This window comes from Plectrocnemia conspersa, unplaced genomic scaffold, assembly GCF_051122295.1.
Source record: "Plectrocnemia conspersa isolate PC_06_02 unplaced genomic scaffold, ASM5112229v1 ptg000003l, whole genome shotgun sequence".
Classification (NCBI taxonomy): domain Eukaryota; kingdom Metazoa; phylum Arthropoda; class Insecta; order Trichoptera; family Polycentropodidae; genus Plectrocnemia; species Plectrocnemia conspersa.
In genome coordinates, this window is record NW_028277167.1 from 22,104,334 (window position 1) to 22,118,724 (window position 14,391).

Sequence of the window (14,391 nt, forward strand, 5' to 3'; positions counted from 1 at the left end):
CGATTGTAATACCCCTGACTTGATGTGAGTACTCGTCTTATTTCATCCTCAAATGTTACTTTTGCCTATTAAATATGTATTCTCTGTTGTAATATAAAATTACGACGATGTAAAATCTTTTAAGTTTTAAATTTTTGATAAAGTTGAAATACTAAACACTACAATATGTATGCTTCTTATTAAATTAATGGTAAGGAGGTATAGCACAGTAGTAATAAGTTATTGTATACTAATGGGCTTAAACCCATGTAAGTCTTATGTTACTTAGGAGATCCATATTATTAATTAACTAATAAATTCCTTATCGTTGTTGACGAAGGCAATAAGCTACACAAATTTGCATTTGTCATGGAATTTGTCGTGAACAAAATAATTCTTGATCACCCAAGTAACTAATAAAAACTACTCTTTATTGGGAAAGGACGCGCGATAGACAATACATTTTACCCTGCGCAAAAAACTATTTTTATTTATCCCTTTTGTAACCGATCGCCTGAGTGGCCATCTGTTTTTCTTTAAATGTGAACACCTTTTGGCGGTGTTTCAAAGAAGCGATGCAGTTGGTTCGCAATCATCCTAATCAGCGATTCGCTAGAGTTGTTTATAATGAGACGCGGTGAGAGACGCAAAATATGGAGTCACAGAGACAGAAACGATCTTTCAAATAATCATGGAAACAAGTCTCAGTTGCTTCACCGACAATAATACATCTCGACACGTCAGCGAAGGCTCTGATTTCCAAAAGCCGCATTAGTGATACGATTTCAAAGACCTGCTATTACAAAATCACACCCTTTTGGTCTCAAAACCAATAGTGAATATATTACCAGCACTTAATAATTTAAAATAAATTACTCCTAAATATAAATAAGATCCTTTTTCTAGGACCATTGAGTTTTGGAAAAAGCCACTTTTACTTTTCGGATTTTAATACAATATTCACTTCTAATTGGTTTAATGTATAGATTATTTTCTCAATGACAGTTGGTAAAAGTTCATGCAGAATCAAACTTTCTTATTTTTTTCGCTTCTTTAAATGCTCTTGAACTGTCAAGCACGACTCTGGCAGCTAATTTAAGTTTCACCTGTTTTGGGTCACCCTTTAACTCTTAAGTATGTTTTTTATCAGCTGTGCCGTTTTTAAATCTCCATTCTGTATTTGAAATTATTTTAATAATAATTAATGCTTAAAAATAAAAATGCAAAATTATGCTTTCTAAGATATTTTTTTGTTTAAAATTAAATTTATACGAATATTTTTTTAATGTTTACAAGCAAAGCATGTTTTTAATACAATTAGTGGTTTTAATATACTAAATTTACAGCTTCATTCAGAAGAGAGAGTTTAATGATAATTAAGAGATAAGTTTTATGACCGACTCGAGGAATTACGATTAGCAAACATTTCCTTTAAACTTTCTCAAACATTTGCCAGTCAACAATAAATTAAGAATGCAAGGATCAATAACTTAAGAATGACCATATTATTTATGATAAACGAAATATGAGGCAATGTTTTTATATAAATGAAAAAATCATACGACGTTATATTTTTTTTATGAAATACCAGAAAAAATAATATGTGATCGAAAGTGTACGTTAATTAAACATACATTAAATATTTTAAGCAGAATTATAATTAAATTTCTTACAAAAATCCGAATGCGCTTCCGGACGCGCATAACTTAAAAATAAAGATTCTCCGTTCAATATTCTACTCTATAAATCGTATCGCTTTGTATGAACGGTGTATAATAATACACGTAAACAAAGGAAATATATTTAATTTTAATAATAAACAAAAATAAAAATGAAAATTAAATTTGCTTCGTTGCTATCCGAAGCACCGGTAATGCGTTCTGTTGTTTCGACCAATGAAAAATAAGCATTCAAATATAAAACAAGATGGACGTCAGTACCATGACAACAGTTTTAATTTATTATTATTTAATAACAAAATTTTGCTACGCGACAATAATTTTCATTAATTCGTCATTTGACTGAACATAAATAATCGGATTGCAAATTAACTAGGTGTGTTATAAGTATTAAAATTAAATATATACATACTGTGTTGAGGATTTAAATAATACATTGATTAAACTAGATAAACAATTTTCGTAAAGAAATTTTCAAAAGGCTCCGAGGCCGAAAAGTGAGTTTTTCCTTTTATATTACATAAACTTTATCATTGCTTCTGATTTAATGCACATATGCATTAGATTTTATGAATTGCAAATAAACCAGGTATGTTTTAAACGTGAACGTGTAATATATCCTTAGTATGAGGATTGAATGTCAATATCGATCAAATCGGAACGCTATATCAGCCAACAGACAGCTTACAAATGTGTAGTTTTTTGGATGTTATCTAATAAACGACATTTTATGTTTAAATAAATGTTTTATCACCTCTTTGATTAAAATGTAAATTATTACTATTAATATAATTTACATTACTTGAATGTTTTTTTGGTAAAAAATAAATTTAATCGAATATTTACAGTCGCTGCAATTTTGAAAACTAGTAGTGATTTTAATTCCACTAAATACACAGCTGTATTCAGAGCAGGTAGTTAAAAAAGGGACATAGATTTATGATTAACATGAAAAAAAACAGTTTGACCGATTTTTTGAATTACGATTAACAAACATTTCGTTTCGTTTTCTACAAACATTTTCCGGTCAACAAACATGCAACAAGCCATGACTTAAGAATGATAATATTATTACAATATTCTTAGGCAAGAATTCATTCACCGGATAAATGAAATGCTATATAAATCAAACGATAAGATGTCAGTTTTTTCAAAATATGAGTCATGAATATATTCAATGACAATGTAATGTCACATTTTCGCCAAATCCTCAAATGGAGGCAAAAGCAAGTGTCATTGAATAGGTTTCTAGTTTTTATCCGATATAAATAAAAATAATAAATTGAAATATTTTATAATAATTTTAGGCAATAAATATCATATTTTGTATTAAACATTTTAATATAAATATTTTTTGCTTTTGGAACGAATCAACTAATATTTGCATTATTTTTTTTTTGGAAATTTGCTTTGATATACAGTAGACCCCCCCCCCCTCCCAATAACACGGTAAATTGGGAACGTGTTATATGGGTGCATGTAGTTGGGAAACTAGAAAATATTCACAACAGAAAATATTCCAACGGGCATACAAATAGCATGTCCCCAATTTACCGTGTTATTGGGGGGTTTACTGTACATATATGTTCAAATTCTTGATAAATTAATATAAATTTCTCATTTCTCGAGAAATGGGAAAAATCGAGAAACAAGAAACTATAAATAGTTACTAGCATTTGATTCCTAATGAAAATACAAAATAATATACTTCTTGTAACACAATATTATAATCAACTCATTTAAAATATGAACTAAAAATACAATTCTATATAAAATCGATTTGCTTAATTTAATGTAGCGTATCTGAACATTATATAAAAGGTCACATGAAACAGAATACTCTGATCGACATTTGAGATTACACGTATGCAAAAACATATCCACAGTAACTTAAGTATTTGTATGAAGTCTCGAATTTTAATTACACACCCAGCTCCTTCCAGGAATGATTCATAATAATATTTGTTTTATTACATGCCTCATTAATAAATAAGGCTCCTTTTGCAGCTGCATCTAAATATATACCTTTCCAAGAACAATTCATACAAAAGCCTGCTTTTTAGATGAGGTGTAACGACGTCCTGAGCTTTTCGCTCGGCTTGAGGTTTACTACCACCTTTCATAATCAAATATTATTTCTCATTGTTCCAGCAGCTTGCAATAAACAAATCTTTGAACTTTTCCCACACAATGCAACATTAGTTAGACATGCTTTTCGCCCGCAGTCCCGAGGTCCATAAACATCCCAAGAAATCAAACAGACCATTCTGGTAGAGACGAGGGCTCAACACCACTCTGAACGTGACAAAGGCGGGGTAATTGCAAAAGTTGTCGCCAAGCGTACAGAATCGATAAGCGTCCATTTTTAATTTGTTTATTTTCGAACAAACGGCAGTCTGGCCGCACGACCTCTGCTCTGGCTCCATGTCGAATGGCTATTTGTTCAGCTCGGTCATAACCATAACAAAACCGAGAACCGATCAGGGTCAGTGAAAAGTGCAATGGAAGTTTATATATCTTTGTCTGATTCAGAGCAGTTTTAATTGTTGTTTGTGCAGTATATATCAAATTATCAATTCAGCAACTACCGAGGTAGATTCAACGGCTATACAGACTCTTTACATTTAACATTTATTTAGATAAAACTCGAATAACACGGGAGATTTTTAAAATAACATAAAAACGCCATAGCATTAGTAAGTGCGGTAATGTCATTTATCTAAAGTTTTAATGAAAAATCGCTTATAAATACAGTGAATAGTAGCGTTTTTATAACAATTTGATAATTGCTTATCAATTTTAATTTTAAATACAGTGAAATCACTATGTAATGAATACAGAAATAAAAAATTCCCAGTATAACGAATCTTCAATTAGTCCCCGAAAAAATATCATACAAAATGTTTTCATTGTAACGAAGACTAATCTCAGTATAACGAAATATTTTGATCCGAATTTAAGAATGATACAATATTTCTCATAATTCAGTTTGTGTGCCAGATATGTCCACAAGCGACATTCAAAGTATTTCACCGACCCTCAAACTTTTTTATAAAAATTTTTTCAACAAATTTTATTTTATTCTTAAAAATGGACAAGAAACAACTGTCAATCTTGTTATTTTGATGTTGTAGTAATATTCTAATTAAAAATAAAATAAAAATATAGCATCCTCCTTACATTCAATATAACGAATTTTTTTATTCGGTCCCGTGAGATTCGCTATACTGAGATTTCACTGTATATAGTTTATATGTGTATGAATTTATTTTTAATTAGTTTGTATACGATGTCTGCTCCGATGGATATTTATGTATATGATACTTACCTGTGCTCGATATACGCGAATACAATAGTTTAAACATGTTTATTTCTGTCGTGCTATGTCGTAGTAGTCTCCAAGTCATCTCGAAGATGAGTTGAACTCTTGGAAGTGTAGGTTGGCTGCTTAGTTTGATTGTAATTTCGGGATGAACGTTGCCATATCAAATCAATTTTATATGGCAATGTTATAGCTTATTTACTATTGAGATAAAATTTTCTACTCTACTCCAATTTATTTACCAATCGGTATGATTTGGGTGGAGCTGGAATCTTCGTTTTACATGATGAATGAATTTTCAAGCAATTGAAGAAAGTGCTTTAAAAGCTTAAAAAACATTATTTCGGTTCTTGTATCGGCACAATTGTTTTTGCTAGGTTATGCATATTGTCCAATGTTTCTTTTGTAAATGCCGCTTTTTTTTTGTAAACGCAGAAGACGCAGATCTGTTGCTTTTTGTGGTTCTTTTAACAGAATTTGTAGCGCGATGATATGGATGATCTTAATTTTTATTATTTTGCTTCATTTGGTTTCGAGCTCAGATGACTCGTGTGACCATGTTAAGTAGCTTAGATAGAAGTTCTTCATCATGTGTTGTCGAAAGCTAATTTGGAATAGAAGTGTAAATACAAAGGCCTTTGTACGTTTGATTCACCTTCTTTCACTTTTCTACGATGGCCAATTATGAATATTTTGCGGTATAATGATAATAGTAACATACTATAGACTCTTCTCAATTTAATTTAATCGCATTTTAAAATGAATTAATAATTATTTAATATTGATTAAATTGTGACGAAATTAAAAATATATTTAAGAGGCCCAAATATAAAAGCTTGCACAGCACTGTACACAACCATTGGGGTGTGTCCGAGAAAGGTAATAAAAAATTAGAATTTTATGATAGTAATTGGCATTTGCACAGTATTAGCTTGACTCAATTTAACTTTCAGGGTGTGTCAACAAAAAATTCAATGGAAAGTTGACTCAACGGTAATTTATACACGTTTGATATATCGTAATATACAATGGCTTCATATTTTCATAGCATAAAAAATATAGACACAATGTAAAATGTGTGTAAAAGGTGGCAGTGTCAATAAGAATTGAGAATATTATTGCTGATTCATATAGTAAATTATGTAGCAAATTAAGTTGTAAATGCAATTGAGGATAATTTACGGTTTATAATGGCATATATTTTAGAATCTATAGGGATCTAAAAATATATTATTTCAATACTACCATTATCTGACTATGAATTTAATTCAATAATATATTAACTCACACGCATATAATAACAGCATTCAAGTTTTGAGTTTATATGTCTATTTTTGAGAGCATTATTTATACATTGCTATCTACTATACATCTACATTGTATATAATATAAAGCAGCATCGTCGTTCCTCCTGAAAGAAATCCAACAAGATCAACGTATTAACGTTTTTTTTATTATTTTTGTTCCAGCTTGGTGAACCGCTCACAGCATTTGGATTCTGGGCGCATTCGAGCCGAGTTGTCGAGGGCCCTGTCTGTCTGGTCAGCTCATTCCAAGCTCACATTCACAGAAGTCCACCCTTCCAGCGAAGCTGACATCGTCGTCGGCTTTCACAAGTAAGTACCTCAAAAAAAGTCCAAGTGTCAATTTTCATTGTCTCCCCGCCAGACTTTTCCTCCTTTCCCACTACAATTGTCTTGTTCCTATAGGTAGTGGTAATCGGTCGCGACGATGTCTGCATCCATCATTTCCCTTCTCTTTTTGCAGGGGTCATTTTTTTCCGGTGCAAAACTGAACAATGCGAACTTTTTGATCTCGGCTTCCCATTCTCCCCTTTTACGTGCACTTACTCTCGTAGAAGTCTATTCTGGTATTCTATTTTCAGTGTTCACTTCATTATTTAATCTAAAGCTCTACGTCCCCCTTTACTTTTCTCTTTCTAGCAGCCACCGGGTTAAAGTGCATTCCCAATGCAATTATATTTATTTCAATGCCTTACAATATATCTACACATTTTATATCCAACAAACAAAGTAATAAAACTGAAATTAAAGTTGACCCAAAGGGTATTTTAACGCTAACGAGTTATTTTCTTGACTTCATTTATCAATATCGTCTGATTTTTTTATTGATCTATTAAATTTGCTTTTGCCTAATGAAGTACATTATTTTTATTATTATCATATTATCTCATTATTCATATGTATTTCCAATGTCTTTAAGATATACAGACTATTTAATAATACAGAATTGGCCAAAAGTCACTTTACCATTCAAAAATATGTTTATGTATCTTTAACATGTTATTTATTAACCGATATAAAACATACGTTGTTATTAACTATAGAAGAAAAATAATATACAAGTAAAATATATTGGTTTCTCACAAGTAAAATTTAACTTTAGCTTCAAATTTTATGACGTAATTTTAATCCATTATATATTTTCAAAGCCTCTTTTTCCATAAAAAGATTAGACCTTAAAAAAGTTATTTAAATTGTAAGTAGTAAAGTGACTTTTATATTAGGTGTTACGAATACAACTTAACAAATCAACTCAAAGTCAGTGGAGCGATATATATTTCATCAATATTCATAAGTAAGAACAAATGGAAATATTTGGGAAACACCCCGTAACATTTATGATAAAGCTTTGGAGTAAAAATATGCATTAGTAATAAGTAATACAAAAAAAATAAACCACAATGTAATGCAGAATCAATTTTTTTTATTATTATGATATATCTAAGTACCATCTTCTGAAGAAACGCTTAATTTTTTATTTTATTTTTATTAAATATTACGTTGTAACCTGACAGCCGTAAGCCGAATGTGTTACAACGGTGTGACATCTATATTATAAATTATTATGTGCTATACAATTTAATTTCCTCAGAATTACTAGTCTGAGATTCCGTCCTTATTTTTGTTTAAAAATATATCCTTAACTTTCAATTTTATTAAAAAAATAAAGACATTACTAGTATTATCTAAACTACAAAAAACAATGCTTATTAAATAAAAAATATCGTATTAATCGGTTAAAAAAATTGATATTATTAAATATACAACTTCTTAGAAAGACATCAGTAAAACAACGAAATAGTTAAAAAGTAAATGCTAGGCGTACAGCTAAAGACCCGTTTTTTAACTATTTATTATTCAATTATTTATTAAATTATTCCTAAAATATTTGTTTTTATTTGTAGTGGAAATATTTACTTTCAATGTGAATATTACTCCTCTAAAAATATGTGATGTATTGTTATGTATTTTCAACAACGCAGATAGTGATATATTTTTTTAGTCTTATAAAATTTATATTCCTATATTCATTAAAGATCACGGAATCACTTTCGAGAGCAAATGGAGGTTCTCTCTACACATACACGACGTCTGTGATAAATCTTCCAAGATGCTCGGCTTTGTTATGAGGAATGCCTTTCACTTTGACGATCCGTCAGTTATTCGCATCCTCTATGACACCTTAGTTCATAGCATTCTTGAATCGGGATCTATAATTTGGAATCCCCGAATAGCCAAATATTCCCTTTTAGTGGAAAAAATTCAAAAAAGGTATTTAAGATACCTTTACAAAAGGACATTTGGTTATTATCCGTACTTATATCCCAGCGCCTTTCTTTTAGGGGCGTTGGGATATGATTCGCTGAATTCTCGCAGAAAGCTGTATGTCGCTAAGCATTTTTTCAAACTACTAAAAGGTGCTGTCGACAATCCAGCTATTCTCGAGGAATTCCAGTTTTGGGTTCCGGAACATTTTCGAGAATCACGATCGAGACCTCTTTTGATGGCAGTTAGGGCTAGGACATCCGCACTTGCCGACTCGCCTATAGCTGTGGCCATACGGCTCCTTAATACGCTTGCATTACATATTGACCTGTTTAATGTTAGCTACAAGGAGCTGATCCAGTTTGTTTCATTTAATTTTGATATTTTATAATTTTTTGTTATGTTTATTATTTTTAAGTATTGTTCTATTTATGTATATATACGTTTTTTTTTGTTTTATAAATTTAAAATTTGTTTTCGACCATCGTGGCGCATTGGGGTAACCTGTTAGGCCACGATGGTCTTAATTTAATCTAAAAAAATAAAAATAAAATAAAATGTTATTCATAAGAGTCACAAATTAACAGCTAAAAGTCGACAAAATAATAATAATAATCCAGAAATTGCTCGTAAATATATTTCAGAGTTGATATTATGCAGCTGTGAACTTTCTCAACGGTTTTGTTTTTTTATCACTTTTAAATCAATACAAATAATTTTTAATTTTTAGCTCGTCGAAATTAATTTATTATGATTGCAACACATTGTTGACAATTTACAGTGTTGCAGCAACTTTAGTTGCTGCTCACATTAACAGCAACCAAATGAGTCTTTTTAGCAACAAGAATAATTAAAATCAAACTTAAAATAATATTTACTGCTCAATTATTTTTAAATTAAAATAGATAGCATTGATTTTTATTATTTGTAACATAAAATGATTTTTATTATTTTTAACATAACAGACGTTAATTTAAAAATTTCGTCTTAAAAATATTTTACAATTATATTAGTAATTTACATTGGTGTGATACACTTACATTTCCTACAATTGCCCAAATTTTTACTTAAAAATATATTAATGAATTTTCGTGTGCGCAATTTTCATTTACGTAATAATCCAGTCACCATCCCGACCCACTCATTAAAATACTATTTTACGTAATCGTAAATCAAAATAAGCTAATAACGTAGCTACCTCAATTACGTCATAAAAATTCACTTTAATCAACGACAAAATGAATTCGCTAAACCTAACGTCATATTCGACAAAAAGTGCTTTTTAAATTGTATACAGAAAAGGAATTTCACAGCGTAGAAAATCGCATTTACGTAGTTTAGTAAACGATCAAATGATACATAAGTTAAAATATTTAACCAATTAACCTTTAGAGGTGTATTCTGAAATTGCCAACTGAAAAAGAAGTACATTATAACAAATAAACATGACTTAAATAAGTTGATAAAAGTCATATTGCGGCTTCAAAAAATAAAATAATAAAGCATTTGAGAATATAACAGAACTGTAAGTTCATCTTAATGAGCCGCACAGCAACACATTCGTAATCTGACCTCATATACACATCGGCTCAAATCAAAGTTGAAAAAGCAATAACAGTCGTCTCGTTTGAGGAATTCCCGCTTCCAGTAGAAGCAATAGAAGGGACCGTTCGATCATAAGGCGATGATAATGGCCATCGAAAGTTGGGCAGAGCAGAGCGAGCCGAAGGGATTACGGGGCAAGACCGGTCGGTCATCTGTATTCTGGTCCCGGTTGCAGCATCCGTTACGGCCTCGGAGGCTTAGGACCACCTAACTACCTACCCTGATCGAGGGGCGTCTCGCAAGTTAGCAAACAATATTCTACTGCGAGACTTTTCGCTTTTGCGAGGTATCGATTGGGAACCGAAGGTTTGAGTTATTACATATAAAGATACAACATGCAGGCCTGTAACCTGTTCTTGCAGAAATATTGTCCAAATATCTATACAAATTTACTTCTGAATTTTTGTGATAAAAAATATTTTAATGATGCTGAGTAATAAATTGGGAATATTGCCATTTCGATCTGATTTTACACAAACGAAGAGAGCATATAGTAATTTAAATTCAAAAGAGTTCACCTGAAATTTTGGCCTGAGAGTTCACCTGAAAAGGAATGTGAATCAATGAAGTGATTTAGCCCTCATCTGCGATTCCCAAGAACTGTCTAAAACCAGCATTATAAAAGATGTGACATTTGCTAACAGAGGAGAGATATTAAAAGAAATGGGACGAATATAGACGAGCTAGGAGACTGAATTGCCACGAGATACGTCAGCGGATCGTTCAGAGAACGTCATAAGAAGACATCTCGACAATTCCCAACTGCTTGACCGAAATCACAGCCGACAATAATACAACTCGACACTCCAACGAAGACTCTCTAAGTTTCAAGACCTGCCACTTCACCGCCTGATAGCGTCGTCTACATTTCTCTACTTATGCTAATAACTGTTACCAGTTTTTCTGGTGACTTTTTTGGCCTCAAAACCGATTATGAATATGTCGATAAATTGACCTATTACATATAATGCAAAAAATTGCTTCTCTATAACTCTTTTTAAAGTCTAAGAACATCGTTAAGCTTTTCCTTATCCTTAAATGTTAACCTGCAGAACCTACCGATCGATAGTTTACCGACCCAATTTTTTTAATAATCCATCAGACTATGCCTCCTTTCCGTGTCTCTTCAACAACACAACACTGTGTGTATAGCACACAACGACCTCGCTCCTTAGGCTCGGTTACGCTCCAACTTTTTGATGACCTCATTAGCATGACGTAACAATTTGACTCCTAGAATTACCCGCGCCACTCCTTACTCCTCGGAGCGTGAACATTTATTGGGTATCACAGATATTTATGGGCAATGTAACACGAGACTTGTCTCCGCAACGCTAACAAGCCCTGCTTGTGTATCGCGTGACAAAAATATATCCATATAACGATAAGTAAATATTGCCGGATGATACCGCAAAACCCTCTAACTGCCACTAGCCGCTATCTTGTCCGGATATTGATTTTAGAACATTCATTAAATTAATATGTTTTTTTTGTGATTTCAGAGGAGACCATAAAGATAACTACCCGTTCGATGGTAAAGGACAGATTTTGGCTCATGCCTTCTTTCCGGGAGCAGGACGTGGAGGAGATGCTCACTTCGACGATGAAGAGACTTGGTTACTCACTGGAGATCTTGAAACTGACGAAGGTATTGCTCAAAATAGTGTTCTGGACGCATTCGGAGAGAGTTACACTAAGTAGTTAATGACACAGAAATGTTTGCTGTCGTTTAAATGGATAATGCACGCATTTAACTTACTCTTAAATCAAGCAAATTTAAGCGGTTGCTGGCTTTTTAGGTCTTGAAGAAACATACGCGTGACTCTCCTTGAGTTATGATGTTATTTTTTTAAATATATACAGTAATATGTATATAGTTATTCCGAATGCAAAAATAAACACGATCTGCAAATTAGATTTTCTTATCTTTCTAATGTTTAATCAACCGGATACATATTACACAAAATGGGTATAATGGTAAATCTTATCTTATTCTCGCAAACACTCCTACTCGTTTCAGTGCTCTAATCGCGTGCAATGCGTATATGAAATTGAAAAAAAATGTTCAGCTATACCAGATGTTTTGTTTATTAATGTATCTAGTCTTAATAGCACCATTTTTATTTCAATTTAGCTTTCGATGGTATTCCATAGATCTTGACAAAATTAAAAGAGCCAAAACAAGCTCAAGATATACTCGTATGATGAAATATAATTATACGTCAACAAAAATGTCACTTAATCCATTGTATCTTCCATATTAAGTTTCTGGATTTTTTTTTAATAATCGAACATCTGATATATTTAATTAATTATGAAAAATAATATTAAATATATTAAAGTCGTGCATTTCAGGCGGTATCCCGACTATAACTTGGCAATTGTTGGTTTTTAGGTGCTCAAATGTTTCGGGTTTGTCGGCGTAGACACGACACTTTGTGTAAATCCACAAAAAAATCCAACGGCATTAAATCGCATGATCTTGGCGGCTATTTAACGTCACCAACATGCGAAATAATGCTGCCCGTAAACTTTTCACCCAAAACATCCAACGTTGCACCCGATGTGTGGTAAGCTGCGTCTTCTTGCTGGAACCACATGTTTTCCATATCAATATATTCGATTTGGTGCCAAAAATGATCATGCGCCTATAGCGCTCAACGTTGACTATTACAGTCCGACCTTCATCGTTTTCAAAAAAGTAAGGCCCAATGCCGCCGCCTGGCCACAGTGCCACCAAACATTATCTTTTTGTCTAGTGAATCACGTGAGGATTTTTCTCGACTCATATGCGTTAATTTTTCGTAATAGCATACCCAAAGAAGTGGAAATATGCCTTATTAAAGAACAAGATTTTCTTTAAAAAATAAGCACAACTTCCTGCTGATCAGCGTAAATTCCTTGCTGACTATTGTCTCTAAGCTTCAATTATTGTGCTATCTGAATTGTATACGTACGTAGGTGCAAGTCCAGTCTAGACATAAGTGCCTCAAAGATCATAAATAAATATAGATTAATAATAATATAGAATAATTGATAATTAAAAAAATATTTTATATTATTAGGATTAAATTCTCATATGCGTCATATAGTGATGTTAATTTCATTGTATTTCATAAAGTGATTGTTTAAATTATCACTTTCAATAAATATAAATTAATTGGTAAAGTGAAATCAAATTTAGTTCGTATTTTCGATTTTGTTTTAAAACAATTTCAGTGAAACCTAAAAAATAACGACAGGTTTGAAATCAGCGTGTAACTTAACATAATCTAGTCATCTAATACTTGTGGCAAAAATATTTTTATACAACGTTATAATTTCTTAGCCTTAAAATAATCCTGAAAAAATATGTTTTTGACCTATTAACTCCAACCACGGAAATAATAATACAGATGTAAAATAGTTTCAAAAATAGACCTCAGCCACATTACGCCGTTCGCCAGACGTCCCTCTCTCTCTGTGTGTGTGAATTTATAGAATTTCAGTAGTTTAATTACCGAATTCTGTGTGTGCACTGTTTATGCTCTACGGTTGCATCGCAAAGCTCACTAAATCTCACTCGCCTCGAATACAATATATTTCTAAAATTAGAGCCTCCGCCCGACATGTCGGAAGTGTCAGTTCTAATTTTCATGTTTTGTTTGATGCTAATAGCCACCTCGCTGTTCGGAGTGGCCGCTCACGAATTCGGACACTCTTTGGGACTTGGGCACAGTTCCGAGGAAGGCGCCCTCATGTTCCCTTTCTACCAGGGAATCACGCCGGGAGACTACGAGCTGCCAGAGGACGACAAGAACGGAATTCAGCAGTTGTATGGTAAATATCTTCTAACTATATCTATACACGTATTGCGAGTTACAAAATCAAAAAACACAATTAATACCATCGAGCCGGATCGCAGCTCGACGACTATCGGACGACGTCTTTGGCGCACGAGACGCTGTTTTGGCCATAACAATTATGTTGACCATGTTTTAAATAAATCTCACGTTGTAAAAAATCCCATTTTAATGTACACTTGTAGAAAAATCAAAATAGTAAATAAATATTTCCCAAATCTCCAGAATAAGACCAGGGACGTCATTTCAGCTATTTCTAGGGGGGGGGGGGGATAAAGTTGACTAGTCAGTGGTCGTTTTCATATTTCAATTTCATTAAGATTCATAGTATTTCATTAAATGACATACTTTTTTTCTGACCAAATTCAATGGAGAGGAGTCAAGTGCCGCTACCT

General features: G+C 32.4%; 1 protein-coding gene across 5 annotated transcripts in view; it reads left to right on the forward strand.

The window, feature by feature from the left end:
* Positions 1 to 14,391, forward strand: part of LOC148236959 (matrix metalloproteinase-2-like) — a 293,116-nt gene that overhangs the window by 275,140 nt on the left and 3,585 nt on the right. For all 5 annotated transcript variants that reach the window (XM_088183400.1, XM_088183401.1, XM_088183402.1 and 2 more), the window contains 3 exons: positions 6,450 to 6,596; positions 11,657 to 11,802; positions 13,812 to 13,973. In XM_088183400.1, coding sequence (XP_088039526.1) covers positions 6,450 to 6,596; positions 11,657 to 11,802; positions 13,812 to 13,973 — 455 coding nt within the window. The remainder of the gene's footprint in view (positions 1 to 6,449; positions 6,597 to 11,656; positions 11,803 to 13,811; positions 13,974 to 14,391) is intronic.